This window comes from Rhamphochromis sp. 'chilingali' (genome assembly GCF_963969265.1).
Source record: "Rhamphochromis sp. 'chilingali' genome assembly, chromosome: 9".
In the NCBI taxonomy this organism is placed as follows: Eukaryota; Metazoa; Chordata; class Actinopteri; order Cichliformes; family Cichlidae; genus Rhamphochromis; species Rhamphochromis sp. 'chilingali'.
The window spans coordinates 25,762,326-25,779,985 of NC_137936.1; the positions used below are offsets into that span (position 1 = coordinate 25,762,326).

The window sequence follows — 17,660 nt, forward strand, 5'->3', positions numbered from 1 at the left end:
GAACAAAATCATTTCAGTCTCTGTAATTTTTTCCCTTGTCTCTCTGTCACTGCAGATGTGTGGTATTTTAGTGGTGAGTTGTGATGAATTGTTACGACCCCCTCTGCTAGGCGGCAGGAGGGGAGTAACATACACAAGCCCCCACACGAAAACTGAGTAAAATAAAAAGGCCGTAACAGAATTGTCCTGGTTTATTTTCAGATGTGCAGGTTTGGATTGTAGTTCAGCACAGGTTTAAGAAGTCCATCAATTAACACCAACGGTAGTATTTTATCCACATGGTCAATAATGCATGAAAGTGAATGGTGCTTACCTGAGATCTAAAGAAGCGTCCAACATGTTCTGTGGGGAAACGACTGTAGTCTCTAGTTTGACCTTTGACCTTCAGCATCTGATATTATATTCCCAATATATTGGAATATTACGGGAACAATTACAGCATTTTTTGTCTGTTTGTTGTGTTGGTTTTTGTTTTTTGCCCTTTATCATAGTTCCTCTCCCCCGCTGTTTTTCTTTCCCTACCTCTCTTTCTCTCTCCCTTTTCTTTCCCCCAGTCATGTCTGTCCCATGTGTAGCAAGTGAAAATAAAATAAACAATAAAAGCAAAGGTGAATCAAATAGACCAATACGGCAAGGCCGGGATTGTCCATTTGGCAAAGTAAATCCGTTGGGCATCTTTCTTTGCCTTTAGACAATAATTCTGATGGCAAAAGAACCAAACGGGACAGGCAGGAAAGAAAACAAAAACAAAACAAACAATTACGGCATCATAGACTTACAGAGCAATGATGCTACCTTCTGTCTCAGGACCACATTTGACTTTTTTTTTTTTTTTTTACCTCCAACAGGTCAAATTTCACTTTTTTTTTTTTTTTTTTTTTTTTAACCATTTCCTTTAATCAAACAGCTCTTCTTATTTAACTAACAGTTGGACTCTGTCTCTAGAGTGCTGCTGAAGGGGAGGGATGTCAGAAGATTTATTAATAGCTGAAGAATGTCTCAGCTCCCTGGTATTAGAATTAGCTTTCTGGAGATCTGCCTACAGCTTTATAAAGATGGTTACTGTGTTTGCAATTTTACATGAAACCAAAGCTGGGTCTTTGAAAACTTTGATAGTGACAAATGTCCACAAGAAAGAAATTAATCAAATAGAAAGAAGGCAAATTACACTTTTTATATAGCAGCACGTTTAGAACTAAATTTCATTTAAAAAACCCAAAGACCAAAGAAAATGCACAGAAGACGAAAAACGACAGTTTCATAACCATAACTATGCTTCAATTTTATTTTATGAACATCTTTATCTATATAATGAACTCCACTCTCCTTATAACCCTTTAAAGATACTCCCCAAACTGAACCATTTTCAGATTTACATCTTTATTTAATATCCCCTTTCTCCACATTGATACTGCATTTCTAATTTCAAACAACCACTAAATAAACATTAATAAAAAATTTTTAGTAATGTGAAAACTTTGTTTACATAATCTGTGCTAGACTTTGCCCACAGTGATGTAAATTAGTGTTGTTGACAAATAAAGTAGTTTTGATAACTGACAATGTCATTATTATATAATATAAAACATATGAGGCACAGGACTGGACTTTGTGCTTCCCCATAAGTATTTTTCAGCAGTATCCATTTCCACATACTGATAACTATTTAGCCGTCATCTCTTACTCTAAACATTTTCTCTATAATATTAAATACTTTTTATAGATCAATGAAAATGTATTGAGTTTTATTGCTGTTTGATGCTCAGAAGTCTCCATAAAGTCCTCTGAACAGCACAGCTCCCTGGAGCCGCTTCAATTATAGTTCATTTAAAATAGGAGGTAACAACGTGGGAGTGTTTCCTTATTATTCGGTCTTCCATCTAATCTAAAACACCTGTTGTGACCTCACTGGATGACTTGTGGCCAGAAATGTTTGTAAGTGAGGATCAGCAGTTTTCTGCCTTTGTGAAGTCATTTTTTCCCACAATATTGTTTATGTGGTGAGACACAGAAAAACACATACAGATCCAAAGAATAAATTCGAGCAAGTTGTGTGTTAGTGTTCCTGCATTGCTCTGTTGAACTACTTCTTTAAAATAATGAAAGTTAATTTTATAAGGTAAACATTGAGCTATGAATTATTAAAGTCTGGCCTGTGCATGCGTCTCGTGTCATTGTTTTGATCACAACAATAGTACTTCTTTGTTTCCCCTATCAGTCTGTTACTGCTGTCCGTATTTCCGTAAAACACTCACGCATACTTGTGGTCATGTGGTTAATGGGGGTGTTTCATTTTCAGATTCACTGCTCTTCCAGCCAGGTGAGCAGGACAATAAAATGTCAGCTCAAAAATAGGTTGGGATTAAAGATGATAAATCAGTTGCCAAGTGATTTATCCAGGCTACCTTTGACCTCCCACAAGATGATAAAGGTAGTGAAGAGTCATAGTTGCAGCAGAGAGGAGTGTTTCCTCACAGTGAGTGCCAGGAGGGGTGGAGCTACAGTACCTTGCACAAGTTAAAGGAAGAAACTCAGCTGTTTGTTCAGAGGGGAGGAGCGGAGAGACGAAGAAAGCAAGTTAGTCTTAGACTTCATGCGCTCCGTGGAAAAGTAGAGAAGAATCAGCTGCTTCCTCTGAAACCAGAAGAGAAATGAAGTAAAAGTTAGAAGCTGTGGAGGGGGGCAGGCATTTCTCAGAATAGTCAGGGTGAGGTATTAGCTGAAAGGTGAACTTTGGCCTGTGACAAATCACTACCTGACGTACGAGGAGAATACCTCCCAGGTAAGGTCTTTGAGGTCCAGAATTTCAGGCAGGTTTCTGGGCAACACTGGTCGGACTGTTTTCATGCTTTTGATATTTACAGAGCTTTAAAGTCAAATAGTACCATGACCTAAAGTTTGTGTCTAAACAACAGTGTGTCGCTGCAGCTGCTGATTGTATCTGTTCAGTGTTTCTCATTGAATTTCTGTATGTGGTGGTGACAGAGGAAGTGGCTCTCTGTGTGACCGTTCGACCAACCTGTGCTTTCTTTTATAAATTAATGAATAATAGTTTATATTGTTTGTGACAGTTATTAATTAGATGCATCTTTGATTTCTCAGCTCGTAGACAGACTTCAGATCCACCATCTTGGTCTGCGGGTAGCATTGTTTTGTGTTGTTTTGTTAATGACCTCAGCGCACATGAGCCAGTTCTCCACTTGATGCTGGTTGTGGTTGGGATAGGCAGCAAGGACAACTAATACAGTTACCAGCTGCAGTTTAAGGTGATGAAGATGGAGCCCTTCCGAATACATATTATACCTGGGAACCACAGGCATTTAAAGTCTGTGTGTGTAAAAAGTAATTGGTGGAAACTAAAACTAGCTTTGCAAAATATTAAAATTCAGTGAAGTCATTGCTGTTCCTGGTGTGTGGATGCCAGCATTGTTACAGAGTACTGGAACTGAAGTATTTTCTAGATGTTGTTAGTTTTAGTTCCATATTAACTCAAATAGGAATGTTTGCTCTATAAATTTTAACACATGTGCAGCAAGACTTGTTGATTAAACTCTGGTCATTTTTTTTTAAAAGCCCGCTCAGGCTGTGGTTAAATGGATACTGAATGTTTGTGTGCAGTATTTTTATTTGTTTTACCACTCGAGATGAAATTGGACTATATGTTGCCAACAAAACTAAAATGAACTAAAGCTGGAAATCTAAAAAGGGACCTGATTGGTTGTTTGTACAGGTCACTGTTGGGTTTCTTAAAGCTGATGTGGCAGCTGTGTAGAGAGCTTCTTTATACTTTTTTTATTCTTGGCATTTTACATTATCGCTTCAGAAACAACCTGCTCATTATCAAAAGTGTAATCTCTAAGGTTAATCTCCTGATGCTGTCCTCCTGATCTGGAATCCTTTTAAGCCCGTTGGAGGCCCAGAGTTTAAATTTATTGCCTGCACTTCCTGCGGTGAAATGCTGGTTAGGGGGACTGTATTGAGGCCAGGGGTTTAGTATTTTTAAATACTTTCCTGACGTTTTTTATGGTTAACAAAAAAAAAATGGGATTACCACTCCAATGGTTTTTTTCTTTTTCTTCACTGACAGTGGAAATACATGGGTCTTGGAAGCTTTACACCAGTGAGACATATCAAAAGGCCAGTGCAACAGAGATGAAGAGCAATATCAAACCTATTAGAGGTGGAAGAGAAATGTGCTGTGTGTACAATACATTTTTTTCTATCACTAGGGATGGGTATCGAAAACCGGTTCTTGCTGAGAACCGGTTCCCACTGTTTCAATTCCAAGGAATTGTTTGCCATTTTTGCAAACGATTCCCTTAACGATTCCAGTCGCCCCAAATTACGTCATCACGTTGCGGAGCGTCATTTAACAGGCAGGAAACACGGCGGCTCAAACGCTCAAAAGTTTGATTATACTTTACGAGAACGGATGACAACAGGGCAACTTGCAAGTAGACATTTCATTTAAGGGAGGAAACACTACGAATATGCAAAAGCATTTGCTCACAAAACACGCGATGACCTTAAATGAATGTCGTGTTTTTAATTCCGCTCCGGACTCGTGAATCTCAAACCAGCAGTAGCGGTAACGTTTGCACATCCTCCCCCGTTAATGCGGCAGGTAAATAATCAACTAACAGTGCATATTATGTTAGCGCAATCTGCCTTATTACAAAACCTGCCATTACTGTGCATTTAGGTGACCATGATGAGAGAGACAGACAGAGTCTGGCTGGCTCAGATGCTGGCAGTTCTCGCTGCAGTCTGGTAGCGTCTCCTTTCAGGCCAGGATAGATGAATGTCACCGAGCAGTGACTAAGTTTGTGGTCAAAGGCTTGAACCCATTTGCCACAGCAGATGCCCCGATTTTCGGTAAGTGAATGTGTTTAATTGTAGGCAGGGACATTACTGGATATTCTGTAATTGCTACAGAATAATTTATGTTATACTTTGTTATTGCTACAGGAGAATATTTATTTTATTATTTTACATTTACAATTTTTTTTCTTGGGGACCCTGTGACACCCCATTGAAGAGCCATAGGCTGGATCTCTTAAGATCTCACTGTTGGGTTTGTAAGGCCATGTTACTCCTAAATTTCTATCTTGTTCAAAGAGAAGATATAAAACAAAGTTCTAAGCTAATCGACCTTAGTGTTCTCCTTTAAAAAAAAAAAAAAAAAAAAAAAGAATCAATAAGAGAATCGATAAAGAATCGAATCGTTAAACAGAATCGAAAATGGAATCGGAATCGTGAAAATCTTATCAATACCCATCCCTATCTATCACTGAACCAAAGAAATCCACCTATCAACTATTTTGTCTTGTAACATTTTATGTGAATTGTTCCATCACATCTATGATAAGACTTGAGATAATCGTGGACGGATCCATCCCACTGATTGGCCCAAGTGAGCAGAGGATGGTTTTGAGTTTTTGGTCAAGATAAAATGTCAGTTTTGTTATCCTGCAGCTGACTTCTTTATCTAGATAACATTTCGTAATGTTCAGTTCAAACTCTTGTGTCACACCTCTCTATGCTATTTACTCCCACTTTGAGAATGTTATTAACTGGTGTTATTAACTGTTTTTAAACGTACAATTGTGTTGCTGCCGAATGTCTAATCAATGGATCTATCTCTAGTTTCACCTTAAATAAATTCAAATAAATCTACAAACAAATCTACAAAATCCCCTTTAAAAGAAAAAAGGTGAACAAAAGATTGAGTTTTCAATAAAAGACTATGCTTTAAATTGCGAGGACTGTTTTTATAGTATAATAAAATAGCACAATATTGACGAGAACATAAAGAAACAACAGAAAAGAAGGAATCAATGAATCAGGCTTTTACGCTTCCTTGTTTACTTTGTAAAAAAAAAAAAAAAGTCCCACTAATAAATTAATTGTTAAAACTTTGATGTAAAAGCAGTCTTTTGATCCAGAATTTCCCTCAACCACGTTTGGGTTTTTTTTGTGTGTTGTTTTTTTTTAATAGTCTGTGCTGCAGACATATTTTAGTAAGTAATAGATGACCATGTAGAGCTATGTTTGTGACAGAATGAAATGTTCTCCCGCACTGTTTTAAAAACATGTGAGTATGCTGCAGATGGAAACTACTGGCAGCCTTTTGCTGGACTGCATGCAAAACACTCAGCCTTTTTGTTTTCCTGTTGCTCTGCTCTGCACTTTGTGTGTCCGTGTAGGCAGACTTGATGTTCTTGTGAGCCACAGTTGAAGAGCTGTGAAATTAGATCATGTGATGGCGTAGATATTGTTCCATCTTTTTAAAAATGTGTTGCTTTGGAGCCATGCTGGTCTGGTCTGTGCAGGCAGTATTTGATGACTGGAAATGAGTAATTTTCTTGATGCAGTCAGAATCTGCTGTAAATAACTGCTGCAGAGCCTCTTGAATCCCCTGAACCGGCCTCTGATCCTTCCTTATCTTTGTACAATAAATTTTTGTCCTGCATGTTTACTGTACTTTTTTTTTTATTTGCTTATTAAGAGAAGGCATAATTGCTTAATCAGATTGTGATTAAGAGATTTATCTAAATACTGTATTTTTACTGTTCAGTCATGCTCTTTTTTTATAATTGTTTTTACGTTATTGATAATATTTAGTTTAATGAGCTATTCGACTTTCAGTTGTGTTGTTTTTGTTATGAGTTATTTGCTTTAGCTGCTGTGACATAATAATTTCCTAACTTTCTTGGATAAATAAAGTAAATTACATGAAATACAATTAAAAGAAAAAAAAAACAATACCAATGAAAGAAGAAAAGTTTAAAGTAATTGTTTTTCCTGGCATTGAGTGGATAGCAATCTTTTCTTGTTCTTTCTGGTAACTTGATAAATAAAATGCCTTCAAGCTGAAGTAAATGTACCCCAATTATCCAAATTAATGGAATCCGTTAAATAGATGTGTTTTTATTAGTTGGAGAGACACATTGTAACTGCAAACTTAACTGTGATGATGTTAACTCCTTCCCCTATGAAGATGACATTTACTCTTAATGATGAGTTTTGACCTCTCAGTATATATCAATAAAGACATGGTTTGACGACCATTAGAAAAGTTTCTCCATTTTTCCAAGGGTAGCTGCACAGCCAGAGACCACCCTTTATTAACTTCTGATGTAGTCATTTTGTTTTGTAAGCAGGCCTGAAATATGACAAACTCCTCAGTTTAACTTTACTTGAGTTTAACTTGCCTTTATTGTAGGAACTTGAATAGAAAAATGTTAAATCACACCTGAGAAAACAGGTGTCTGCTCACCTTTAAAGGCTTAATCTGCTAGCATGATGTAGCTGAATGACAACAAACAGCCTATTAGCAAATGATTCAAGGTCTATTTATGTTGCCATAAACAGACCTGTATAACAGGAATTCCCATATTTATTTTTTATATTTAAATTTCTTGCAAAACATGCCCAAAATATCCCCTGATACATAAAATATTCTTCTCTGTAAAACAAGCAGGGGAACAAGTAAAAACTGTAGTAAAGTTTGGTATGTGAACTCTCATTAAAAAAGGCTTTTTGGTCATGAATTGGCAAAAGAGAAAACGTACAAAAAATGTAAGTGCCAAAACTGCAAGCAGTGCAGTTTAATGACCTGAAGGTGTAGTTTCTTTAAAGGACAGTTATCTTGGCTTATTTACGTGTTTGTTTGTTTTTTGTTTTGTTTTTTAAACATTTTTGGTGCCTGGATCAGGGTTTCAAATGGTCAAAATGAAGAAGATGGATTATAATGTTCTGTTGTATCTAAGAAACCTCATTGTCTTCACTGTACACAAGCCATTAATCCAAACCTACAAACTATCACAAAAACCCATATTTCTGTTATGTATGGGTAAAGAGAGAGGCAAAAGGCTAATAATAATAATGGATTGGATTTATATAGCGCTTTTCAAGGCACCCAAAGCGCTTTACAATACCACTATTCATTCACTCTCACATTCATACACTGGTGGAGGAAAGCTACAGTTGTAGCCACAGCTGCCCTGGGGGAAGACTGACAGAAGCGAGGCTGCCATATCGCGCCATCGGCCCCTCTGGCCAACACCAGTAGGCAAGTAGGGTAAAGTGTCTTGCCCAAGGACACAACGACCAGGACAGAGAGCCCGGGGATCGAACCGGCGACCTTCCGGTTACAGATGCAATTCCCAACCCCGTGAGCCACGGTCGCCCCAATCATTAGCATGAGCAGTGCTGATGTGAAGATGGTATCTGAATACTAGAACTGCTGCCAGCTGTTATGCACAGAAATGTGACAGCACTGTGACTGAATGAATGCAGCAGGAACAAATTGTTGGAACAACACAGTGAAGAAGAATCATCATCCCTTCAGGACAAGAGTCCTCTGGAAGTGCCAGTGCCCAGCGTACAAGTGTTACAATGCTTATTTGCTGGTATCCAGTTTAAAAATATGACTAGGAGATTTTAACAAGATAAGAGGAAACATGGAATACTGTATGAAAGACTAAAATATCTAATGTTATGACATATTTAGGAGGATTGCAGTTTTTCCATTTCTTCTTACTGGGTGTCATGTGATCAGCAGGCAGTGGAGCTCTGATATGAAAACGACCAACTCAACATAAAGTACTGGGTGTTTACTGTGATTGACGATGTGGCTCTGTGGAAGCTGTTTGCTCTAATCTCTGCAGAGAACCTGCTCTGCTGGTCCTAAATGTACAAAAATCCTTTTAAATCACTGCCTTAACCTTTTAAAGTGCTTGTAATTATTTTTCTGACCTGCAGTTTTGGCCTTATGTACAAACTGAGGTTAATGAAAGTGCTTTTCTCAACCCATCTATTTATTCACTGCAGATTTCTGGTCGTGTATTGTCATCTCATTAGTTTGTGAGGTACTGCCATCCAGAAGAAAGTTGCCTAAAAATAGTGAAGATAAAACTGTTGGCTTTTATTTTTGTTGTAAGACAGCAGTGGTCTGTGGCTAAACCATTCCCTTGTTCATGGTTGTTTTGTGGCTTCTTCAGTGCACCTGTTGTTACTTTGAGTTGCCCCTAACTGATAAAATCGATGTACAATAGTTTCTGCATCTTCATTCTTCTGAGCAGAATTTTACATGCAGCTCAGTAACCAAGCAAATTTGAGTTGGAGTTATAAGTATGTTCAGCTGAAGTGTGTGCTGCAATCCTTTTTATAAGAGGAAATGTATTGAAGTCCAGCTTGTTCTTGTCTCCTATAGAAAAACAACCAATTATTGATTTGTAAAATGTGTTTTTGTCATGAGAATTCATGCGACCCGTGAGTTTTTTGTTAAAGGAGCTGCTGCGTTCTACATTTCTGCAGGGAGTAGTGACACATTAACAGTGTTGAGTTATTTTTTTGCCCAGAGTTGAATTTACATTCCTGAACTGTGACTGTTTCTACGTAATCTCCACACTGTCTCTCAAACAAACCTGCATGACCTTGCTGTGCTGTAAGATTACAGTACTTTGGGTAAACACTGCACAAAATGACAGAGGCCCTGTTTCTGCAGGGCAGCAACTGAAGGTTTCACACTGTGGTTTTGGTTTAGATTTATTCTTCATTCAGCTCCTGTCAAAACTACTGTGTTTTTTAATTAATGCAACACAGAGAGCAGTGGAAGCGACTCACAGTGACTGTACTATATTATTATGCATGGTTTGACCTAAGGAAATGGAAAAATGTGATCCTGTGGAGCAGTGCAGTGTTAAAACAAGTGACCTACAAATTTATTGCACTGGTTTGTGATTTTTTTTAAAATGAATGCATTCATCTTCTGACTGCTATGTCCTGCTGTGTCCTACATATCTTTACAATATGAATCCCACAGTTTACTGAAAAATTCAGTTATAATAACGAAGTTAAATCCATGGTATTACAAGAAAAGTGATGCTGTTAAAGAATAATTTAAATGGAAAGCTATAGAAGATGGTGGCCACTGTCTCTAAAAAGCCAACCAATAGCCAAAACAGGAAACAGATGAGCCAATCATTTGTTGCGCTTATGCATATGCAACAGAAGATGGTCATGACAGTTTCCACTGTATGGCTGGTATGTCTACATGCTATTGTGGCTAATATGGTAATTGGTTAGTACAAGTGAATGGTTTTTATATCCTAGTGACCATTAAAAGTGCAGATACATATTTGACTTTGGGTACCTACCTAAGCAGACACAATACAATGATTGTTGCTTGAGGAGACTGTATCAGGATATTCATGAGCCTGAGCTTTTGGTTCACAGGGATCATGTGTGTTCAAAATTCTTGAGCCATCCTTTATTTCTTTATAGAAAGGCTTAAGGGGAGAAAAGGTTGAAGTATGCCAAATTGCATAAGAACTGGACTGAAAATTAGTGGCAGCAGTCTTATGGGCCTGTTGCAATACCATCTTAAAAGCTTCTGATTGGTAACAGCTTCATTTTTCAGCATGGCAGTGATCCCAAACACTGCCAATGCAGTAAAAGCATCACCTGAGTGGAAAAATGCACAGCTGAACACCATCAGTCATGGATTGACCTCCCCAGAGAACTGGACCTCAGCATTATTGAAGCATTGTGGGATCATCCTGACAGAACAGAACAAATGGCAGGCATCTGTTTTTCCTTTATTTTTGCACTTGATCATTTACTTCAAATGTGCCCATTTCCCATTTTCTAGCAAAATGTAAAGAAATGATTGGCTTAAGACTGGTGCACAGTACTGTAGATGACTTTATTTGAAACGTTGGCCATGTTTGATATGAACATCTACCACTGCAACTATACATGACAGGAAATAAGGAAATGGATAGTAGATGCACTCTAAACTGTTATTATGTTTGCCTACTCTAATTTCTGTTTATTTCTTAAAGAAAATTAGATTTTCTGAATTCATTGAAGTTTATCTCATTGAAAGTACACAAATTTTAGCTTAAATTTTTACCTGTAGCTAATGTTACAACTGATAGCAGTATAACCTTAACAAAACTGTATAGTCAACTACATGGTTGATTTACAGGGTCTGACTGAAAATGTTTAATTTCCAGGCCTACTTGAAGACTTTGTTTGTTTGGTTTGTTTGTTTTCATCAGACAGTGATCTTTTTTTGGAACCTTGCAAACTGTAGTAAAGTAATTGTATCCTGTGCTTACACATCTCACTTGATTTGAGTGAAACGTTTCAATGCACTGTTTGGTGTTTTATTGGTCCATATATGTGAGTTTGAGATGTTATTAAAGTCAGACTTTATGTAACAGGATATTTTTGAGACTGGCCTCAAGGTGTTGTCTGCAAGAAAACAGTCGCATCAATCTCTGACTTTTCCTGTACTTTAAGGGAAATCCTCTCAGGCTTAAGCTTGACTTGACTGTGTTTGATGTAATTGCAGCAACCACACCACACTGATCCAACATACACAGCAGCCACTGCAGTGTGATTCAGTGCAAGTTCACTAAAAGTTAAAAACACATATGTGTCTGAGTGTTTTTCAGGCTGCAAGTGAAACTGATAATGAGTATGTGAATTAAATTAGTCAACTAATAATATTATCAAAAAAAAAAAAAAAAAAAAGGAAACCAGTTATCTGCCATTTTGAAGTAACACATGGCAATATTTATTTGACTCTTAGGTTTCAGTTTTGTTCCAGTATAGCAGGGTACTTAGGAATTTAGACAGTGTGATTTCATGTCTTTCCAAAAGCAGACACACAAACAAAAGATATCCACTCATCTTCCTATAAAAGTATCACTGAGATACTGAGTATTGTTATTAGTGTATGTCACATAAAACCCACCTGAGTGCAGTCTCTGATGGAGCATTTAGCTGAGCTCAGTGAGCTGTGAAACGTGTGAAAGCAGGTTAACTATTAAAAATGGTAATAAAAAAATACTAATACTACAATAATTATTCCTACTGCTACTACCGCTATTACAGCTACCACCACTACTAATAACTGACTGGGATTTTTTTCATACACTTGGTCATAACCAGGTTATTATCTTTTCTTGTTAGTTTCACCCTTTTATGGACTTTCCTGTCAACAAAGGTTTTGTTGCAGGCTGTAAACATGATTATTTATGTTGCAAAGTTAGACATTTTAACATGTGAGTCTGTGCCAACTAACTCACTTTAAAAGCCTGCCTTAAGTGGCCATTAGAGGGACTGCAGTTATTTTCTTCATGAATTGACTTCATTTTTCAGACCTGGAGGTTTTTGCTTGATTAAATTACATACATAAATATGTAATATATAAATGCTCACTTTTTATTTTTCCCCAGTTGCATAAATAACCTATGAACATAACCAAAGTTTTAGTCTGAAAAGTTAGGTTTTTTTTTTCCTTTGTCTTTTCCTCTGCTCTTCCCATCTAAAAATTGTTGCAAGGCTCAGTTGCTGAGTGGATATTTTTTACATCAAGTGATTTATACCTGGTGAAATGTCAGAAAGGTGTGGGAAATGGACTCCTTGTTGCCAGTGACTTGGTCGTAATAGAATGAATGTTTTATTAAAATGAGCTGAAAAACCGATGTCACAAGACTTTTCCAGGAACATTTTTTTTATTTCGGTCTCCGTGGTTACTCCACGTGTCTTTGCTCTTTGGTGTTTCTATGGTGACGAACTTTTTTCTCTCCTCTCTTCCTCTTTCAGTGTCATCCAGCCTCCATTACCACTACCTATAGACAAGGTAAGAACAGAAGTATGTATGTGTGTGCGTGTTTTTGTTAGTGTTGTCCTGTCCCATGTCAAAGTGTCTCTCACTCACTCACATGTAGGGCTACACCTCAGAGAAGCATCTAAGAGTGTGTGTTTGTATTTCTAACACACATAAGTGTTCTTTAAACACACAGAGTGGACTTAGTCAGCTGACAAAGGAATGCAGAGATCCCTGCCAGTTGGTGCTGCAGCATTACAGAAATCCTTCATGTGCATCAAGAAGCAGGATTTCTTTTTTCTGCCACTGTACAGGCTGTGGTTTCACATACATTTAGATGTTTGTCCACTCAAGTTTAAAAAGAAATTTGTTATGTTCTCAGAGCTAGGATGTGACCCCTCTAAACTGAAGTCCCAATGCTTTTGGAGATCAACTATTTGTTTAGATTCATAATTAGGGGTGGGATTTATCAATTAAAATCGATTCTGGCTTGGATAACGTGATATCGATTTAGGGCTGCTCAATTAATCGAATTTTAATCACGATTACGATCTGGGCTTTCAACGATCATTAAAAATGACTGAGCCGATTATTAGCCCCTCCCTCATTTATCCGCGACACCTTAAAGGCCGGTCCGTGAAAATATTGTCGGGCATAAACCAGTCCGTGGCGCAAAAAAGGGTGGAGACCGCTGATTAAGAGGACCCGAGGGAAGCTCGGAAAGCTAAGCAGAAGTTATTTGGAGAGTGACTGCCGTTGGTTGAAAAGAGTTAAAAAAAAAAAAAAAAAAAAAAAAACTTCAGTGGTGTTGCACACTATTTTATATTATTTTTTTAAAGTCATTGTTAACCCTTTAAAGCCGGTCAGAGCAGCATGCTCCGTTTTGCGTAACTATTTTTAAATCCCTGTAGAACCTGAACCGTGTAAGCTAGCGCAATAATTTGTTTTGCATATGAAACCGGAGGAGTTGTACTTACATCTGATGCCATCAGCTTGTCCTCGGTCACGGTTTCGTTCCACATATAGCTTTGCAAAAACTGCATAAAAAGCGCTTGCAGGAACAAAAACATAATATTCCAGAAACACGCTTTGCCGTTCCTATCAGCTGTTCGTAACACTTCCCACAGTGAAATGATGCACATGCTGTTTTCTTTGCAAATTTGCATCATAGGATTGTTTTTTGTTTTTCCTGCAGTATATAAAAATTGCTGTATCTCCAAAATAAAACTATGAAGACACTCAAAATAAATTTCCTGTGGTGGGAAACTATTTTTTGCAACTTTATTGTATTTAAAGTTTTGAGGGATAAACCTCTTAAACTTCTCCAAGTAGAAATATATGTAAACAAAACAAAAGCGATTTTCAATTTTTTTTGTAGTTTATTGCACTTTTTTGCAATTTATGTAATTACTATGCACTTAATGCATACATATTATTAAAATATGGACTATAACAGTTGTATTGATGTATAGCAACTTGAAATGCTCCCACAAATGGCACTACAGCATGTAAAAAAAATAAATAAAAATAATATAAGCTCTGGTGGACTTGGTTCTATAGTAGGTCTTAAAGGGTTAAATAAATATCGTCAAATAATCGTGATCTCAATTTCAGTGAAAATAATCGTGATTATCATTTTTGCCATAATCGAGCAGCCCTATATCGATTCATTAAACTCCTGAATCGATTTTTAAATATAAATTTATTTTGCCTGAAATACCAGAATCTCAGGTTAAACCTCACAAAATTTCTACAACCACCAAACAGCTAAAACAGTAAATGACAGCAGGTACACTGATTCTGCACAAAGACGTAAACATAAAACGCAGACCCAACGCATCCGAATCAGTGAGCTGTCGTCTTTCTCACCTGACGCACGTACGCCGACACGCCGTCGGGGCTGAAAGCCAACAGCTCACTGATTTTGAAGCGTTGGCGGGCACTTTGTGTTTACGTCCTTTTTGCGCTAGATTCTGAAGCTGCAGATTTTATCTCTCTCCAAACAATACTGACTGAACCAGCAGCCAAAGACGATCCAAACTACGCTTCACATTTCGCTTCACATAAACATCGTCACGAATTTCCTCTTACTTTTGCTGTTTTGCTTCCACCACGATAAAATCACACTTCATGTAGAGCTCTCTCTCTCTTTCTCTCTCTCAGGAATAGTTTCCCATCTAAAAATCTGTTTTTTGCATTATTCGCTTACTTATTACCCACCAGTCTACAGTCTGCTGGTTCTTTTTGGGTTTTTTTTGTTAACTTACTTCCGACAACAAAGCCTCATTTCTGCTGTTCAATACTGAACAAATGTAAACTTAAACTTAAAATTACGCAAAATTTCAAAATGCTTAGCTGTGTCTCTAATCAAACCTCTGTAACTTTGCTCTGCTTCACTTTGTTTTTGACTGCACAATATGTTTAAGGTCATCTGCTATAAAAACCCAGACCAGGAAAACCGCCTTCATGTTTTTCTGTGTTTTATCCTCAGTTACTTTGACACAAAGGAATCTGCTGTGATGCTCACACCTTTGATAAAGTCTCACAAGTGTCAGCTTTCTTTTTATAGATATAAAAAATATAGATATGTACTGATAAGTGATCAGAATTGTAATATTTCTGACTGCCTGAGGCAAAATTTCCCCGATTCGAATCAAATCGTGGATCGAATCGATGCGGGACCTTGTGAATTGGAATTGAATCAATTCTAGATGAAAAGTTATCTGTAACCTGTTACGAGTTCAAAAATTGGGGATGGAGACAAGAGAAAAAAACCACAATAACAACACTGGTCCGGCCGGGTTAAGTCAAACGATGATTTTAATGAACACACGCGTGGGAGATGGACACCGTATGCAGACAGCCTCAGATCTCAAAATGGTGGAGGATTACTCAAACTCTTATAGCCTCTGGTGCCCCCACCTTATCATAAAAGCCTAAACATTCACATGCTTTTCTCTCACACGGCGCCTAAGCTACGACCTTGGCTCCCCGTTTTAGTATTTAGTATTTATTTATTTATTGTCATTGTCAAGAACAATGAAATTGCGTTTGGGGCTTCCATACAACCCAAAAAAAAGAAGAAAATAATAAATACCCCTTAAAACCCAAGTGTACATATTTAACCCAGTGTGACTCCAATGCAATAAGACAATCCTTAGCAATAATGTTCGTAGAAATTCAGACAAAGACCTGAGAAACATGACAAAATACAACAATGCAACCCATTCAATATTATTGTACTGTGAGATATGATATCAGATATGATAGTTATCTATTTAAGAAAGAGGGGGGGGGGGGCAGGAGGGGGAAGAGAATAAAGATATGATGCACCAATGCAGACCAGTTCATTGCTATTAAGAAGTTGGATATGGTTATTGTCCGTGAGAGGGGGGCAGAGAGTTCAGGAGCCTCACAGCCTGTGGATACAGGCTGTTGGCCAGTCTGGATGTTCTGGCCTGTATAGACCTGTACCTTCTCCCTGAGGGCAGCAGATGGAAAAGGTGGCGCGCAGGGTGATGTTGGTCCCGCAGGATACTGTGCACCCTCCTCAGACAGCGAGTGGGGAAGATATTACTGATCTCTGGCAGACTTGTTCCAATAATTCTGCCAGCTTCTTTCACCACCCGCTGGAGTGCTTGCTGATCGGCCTTGGTGCAGCTGGGGAACCACACTAGAAATCCATACGTCAGAACGCTGCTGATGGCACAGTTGTAGAAGTTCAACATCAGAGATCTGGGAATGTGTGCGCTCCGCAGTCTCCTCAGGTAGTAGAGGCGCTGTTGGGCCTTCCGTACAACTGAGGTGATATGGTTGCCCCAGGACAGGTCCTCGGTCACAGTTACCCCCAAGAATTTAAAACTGCTCACCCTCTCCACCGCCTCACTGCCAATGAAGAGAGGCAGATGGTTGTTATGACCCCTCTTCCGGAAATCTACAATGATCTCCTTGGTCTTTTTGGTGTTTAAGACCAAGTTATTGTCGTGGCACCATGACTCTAGTTGTTGCACCTCTGTCCTATAGTTTGTCTCATCATTGTTGGATATAAGTCCGAGCACTGTAGTGTCATCTGCAAACTTAACAATGAGATTGGACGCGCAGGAGGAAATACAGTCATGGGTGAAGAGAGTGTATAGCAGAGGGCTCAGAACACACCCCTGAGGGGCACCGGTGTTGACCACAAGGGTGGAAGAGGTGTTCTTACCCACTCTGACACTCTGTCTACGGTTAGTGAGGAAGTCCACAATCCAGTTGCACAGAGAGGAGTTAAGTCCCAGTTGGTGGAGTTTGGGACGGAGTTTGTATGGCCGGATGGTATTAAAAGCCGAGCTGTAGTCTACAAAGAGGAGCCGTGCTGAGATGGGACAGAAAACTCCAGCATGCTCTGTTCTCTTCTAATCAGAAAAATAAGGCGATGACTCTCTGCAAACAGTATTTCTTATAACATCATAAAACAATATCATTCATCCACAATAAATCAGCAGTCTAATGTAATGCAAATCAGTTTAACTAATGCAATAGTTATCAGCTTCTTCTAATTCAGGAGAATAATGCAAACTAAAACTACATAATAATTCACAATCTTTAATTAGGGGTATAACATGGCATAAAATAATATTATAACGTAACAAACCCCTCACTAGAAAGATCCGTTATTTGCAGCATTTCACATTTCAGTTATTGATTTGGAAATTCATATCTATGAAAATCAATTCTAGCTTTACCAAAGTCTACATCAGCATGTGGAACACTTCAGACTTGCGTGACTCGACTTGCCATTGTTTATTTTAGTGTGCTTTAAATGTTTTAATGTTTGAATTGTGTGTAAAAACTGCTTTTCACAGATAATGTCCATAATCCACACAGCGGGACATTATCTTTTATACAGTTGCACGGTTTAAATTTGGGCCAGCTTTGGTGGGATTTGCAATCCTGCAAATCTAACACTCAAAATTTGGTTTTCCCAGTTTACAGTAATATTGGTCATTCCTGTCATGCTTCTTGGAATCTGCCTCTCCATGTGGGGTGAATT

General features: G+C 38.1%; 1 protein-coding gene across 5 annotated transcripts in view; it reads left to right on the forward strand.

The window, feature by feature from the left end:
- slmapa (sarcolemma associated protein a) overlaps nt 1-17,660 on the forward strand; it is an 89,819-nt gene that overhangs the window by 35,605 nt on the left and 36,554 nt on the right. For all 5 annotated transcript variants that reach the window (XM_080890591.1, XM_080890590.1, XM_080890592.1 and 2 more), the window contains exon 4: nt 12,625-12,661. In XM_080890591.1, coding sequence (XP_080746717.1) covers nt 12,625-12,661 — 37 coding nt within the window. The remainder of the gene's footprint in view (nt 1-12,624; nt 12,662-17,660) is intronic.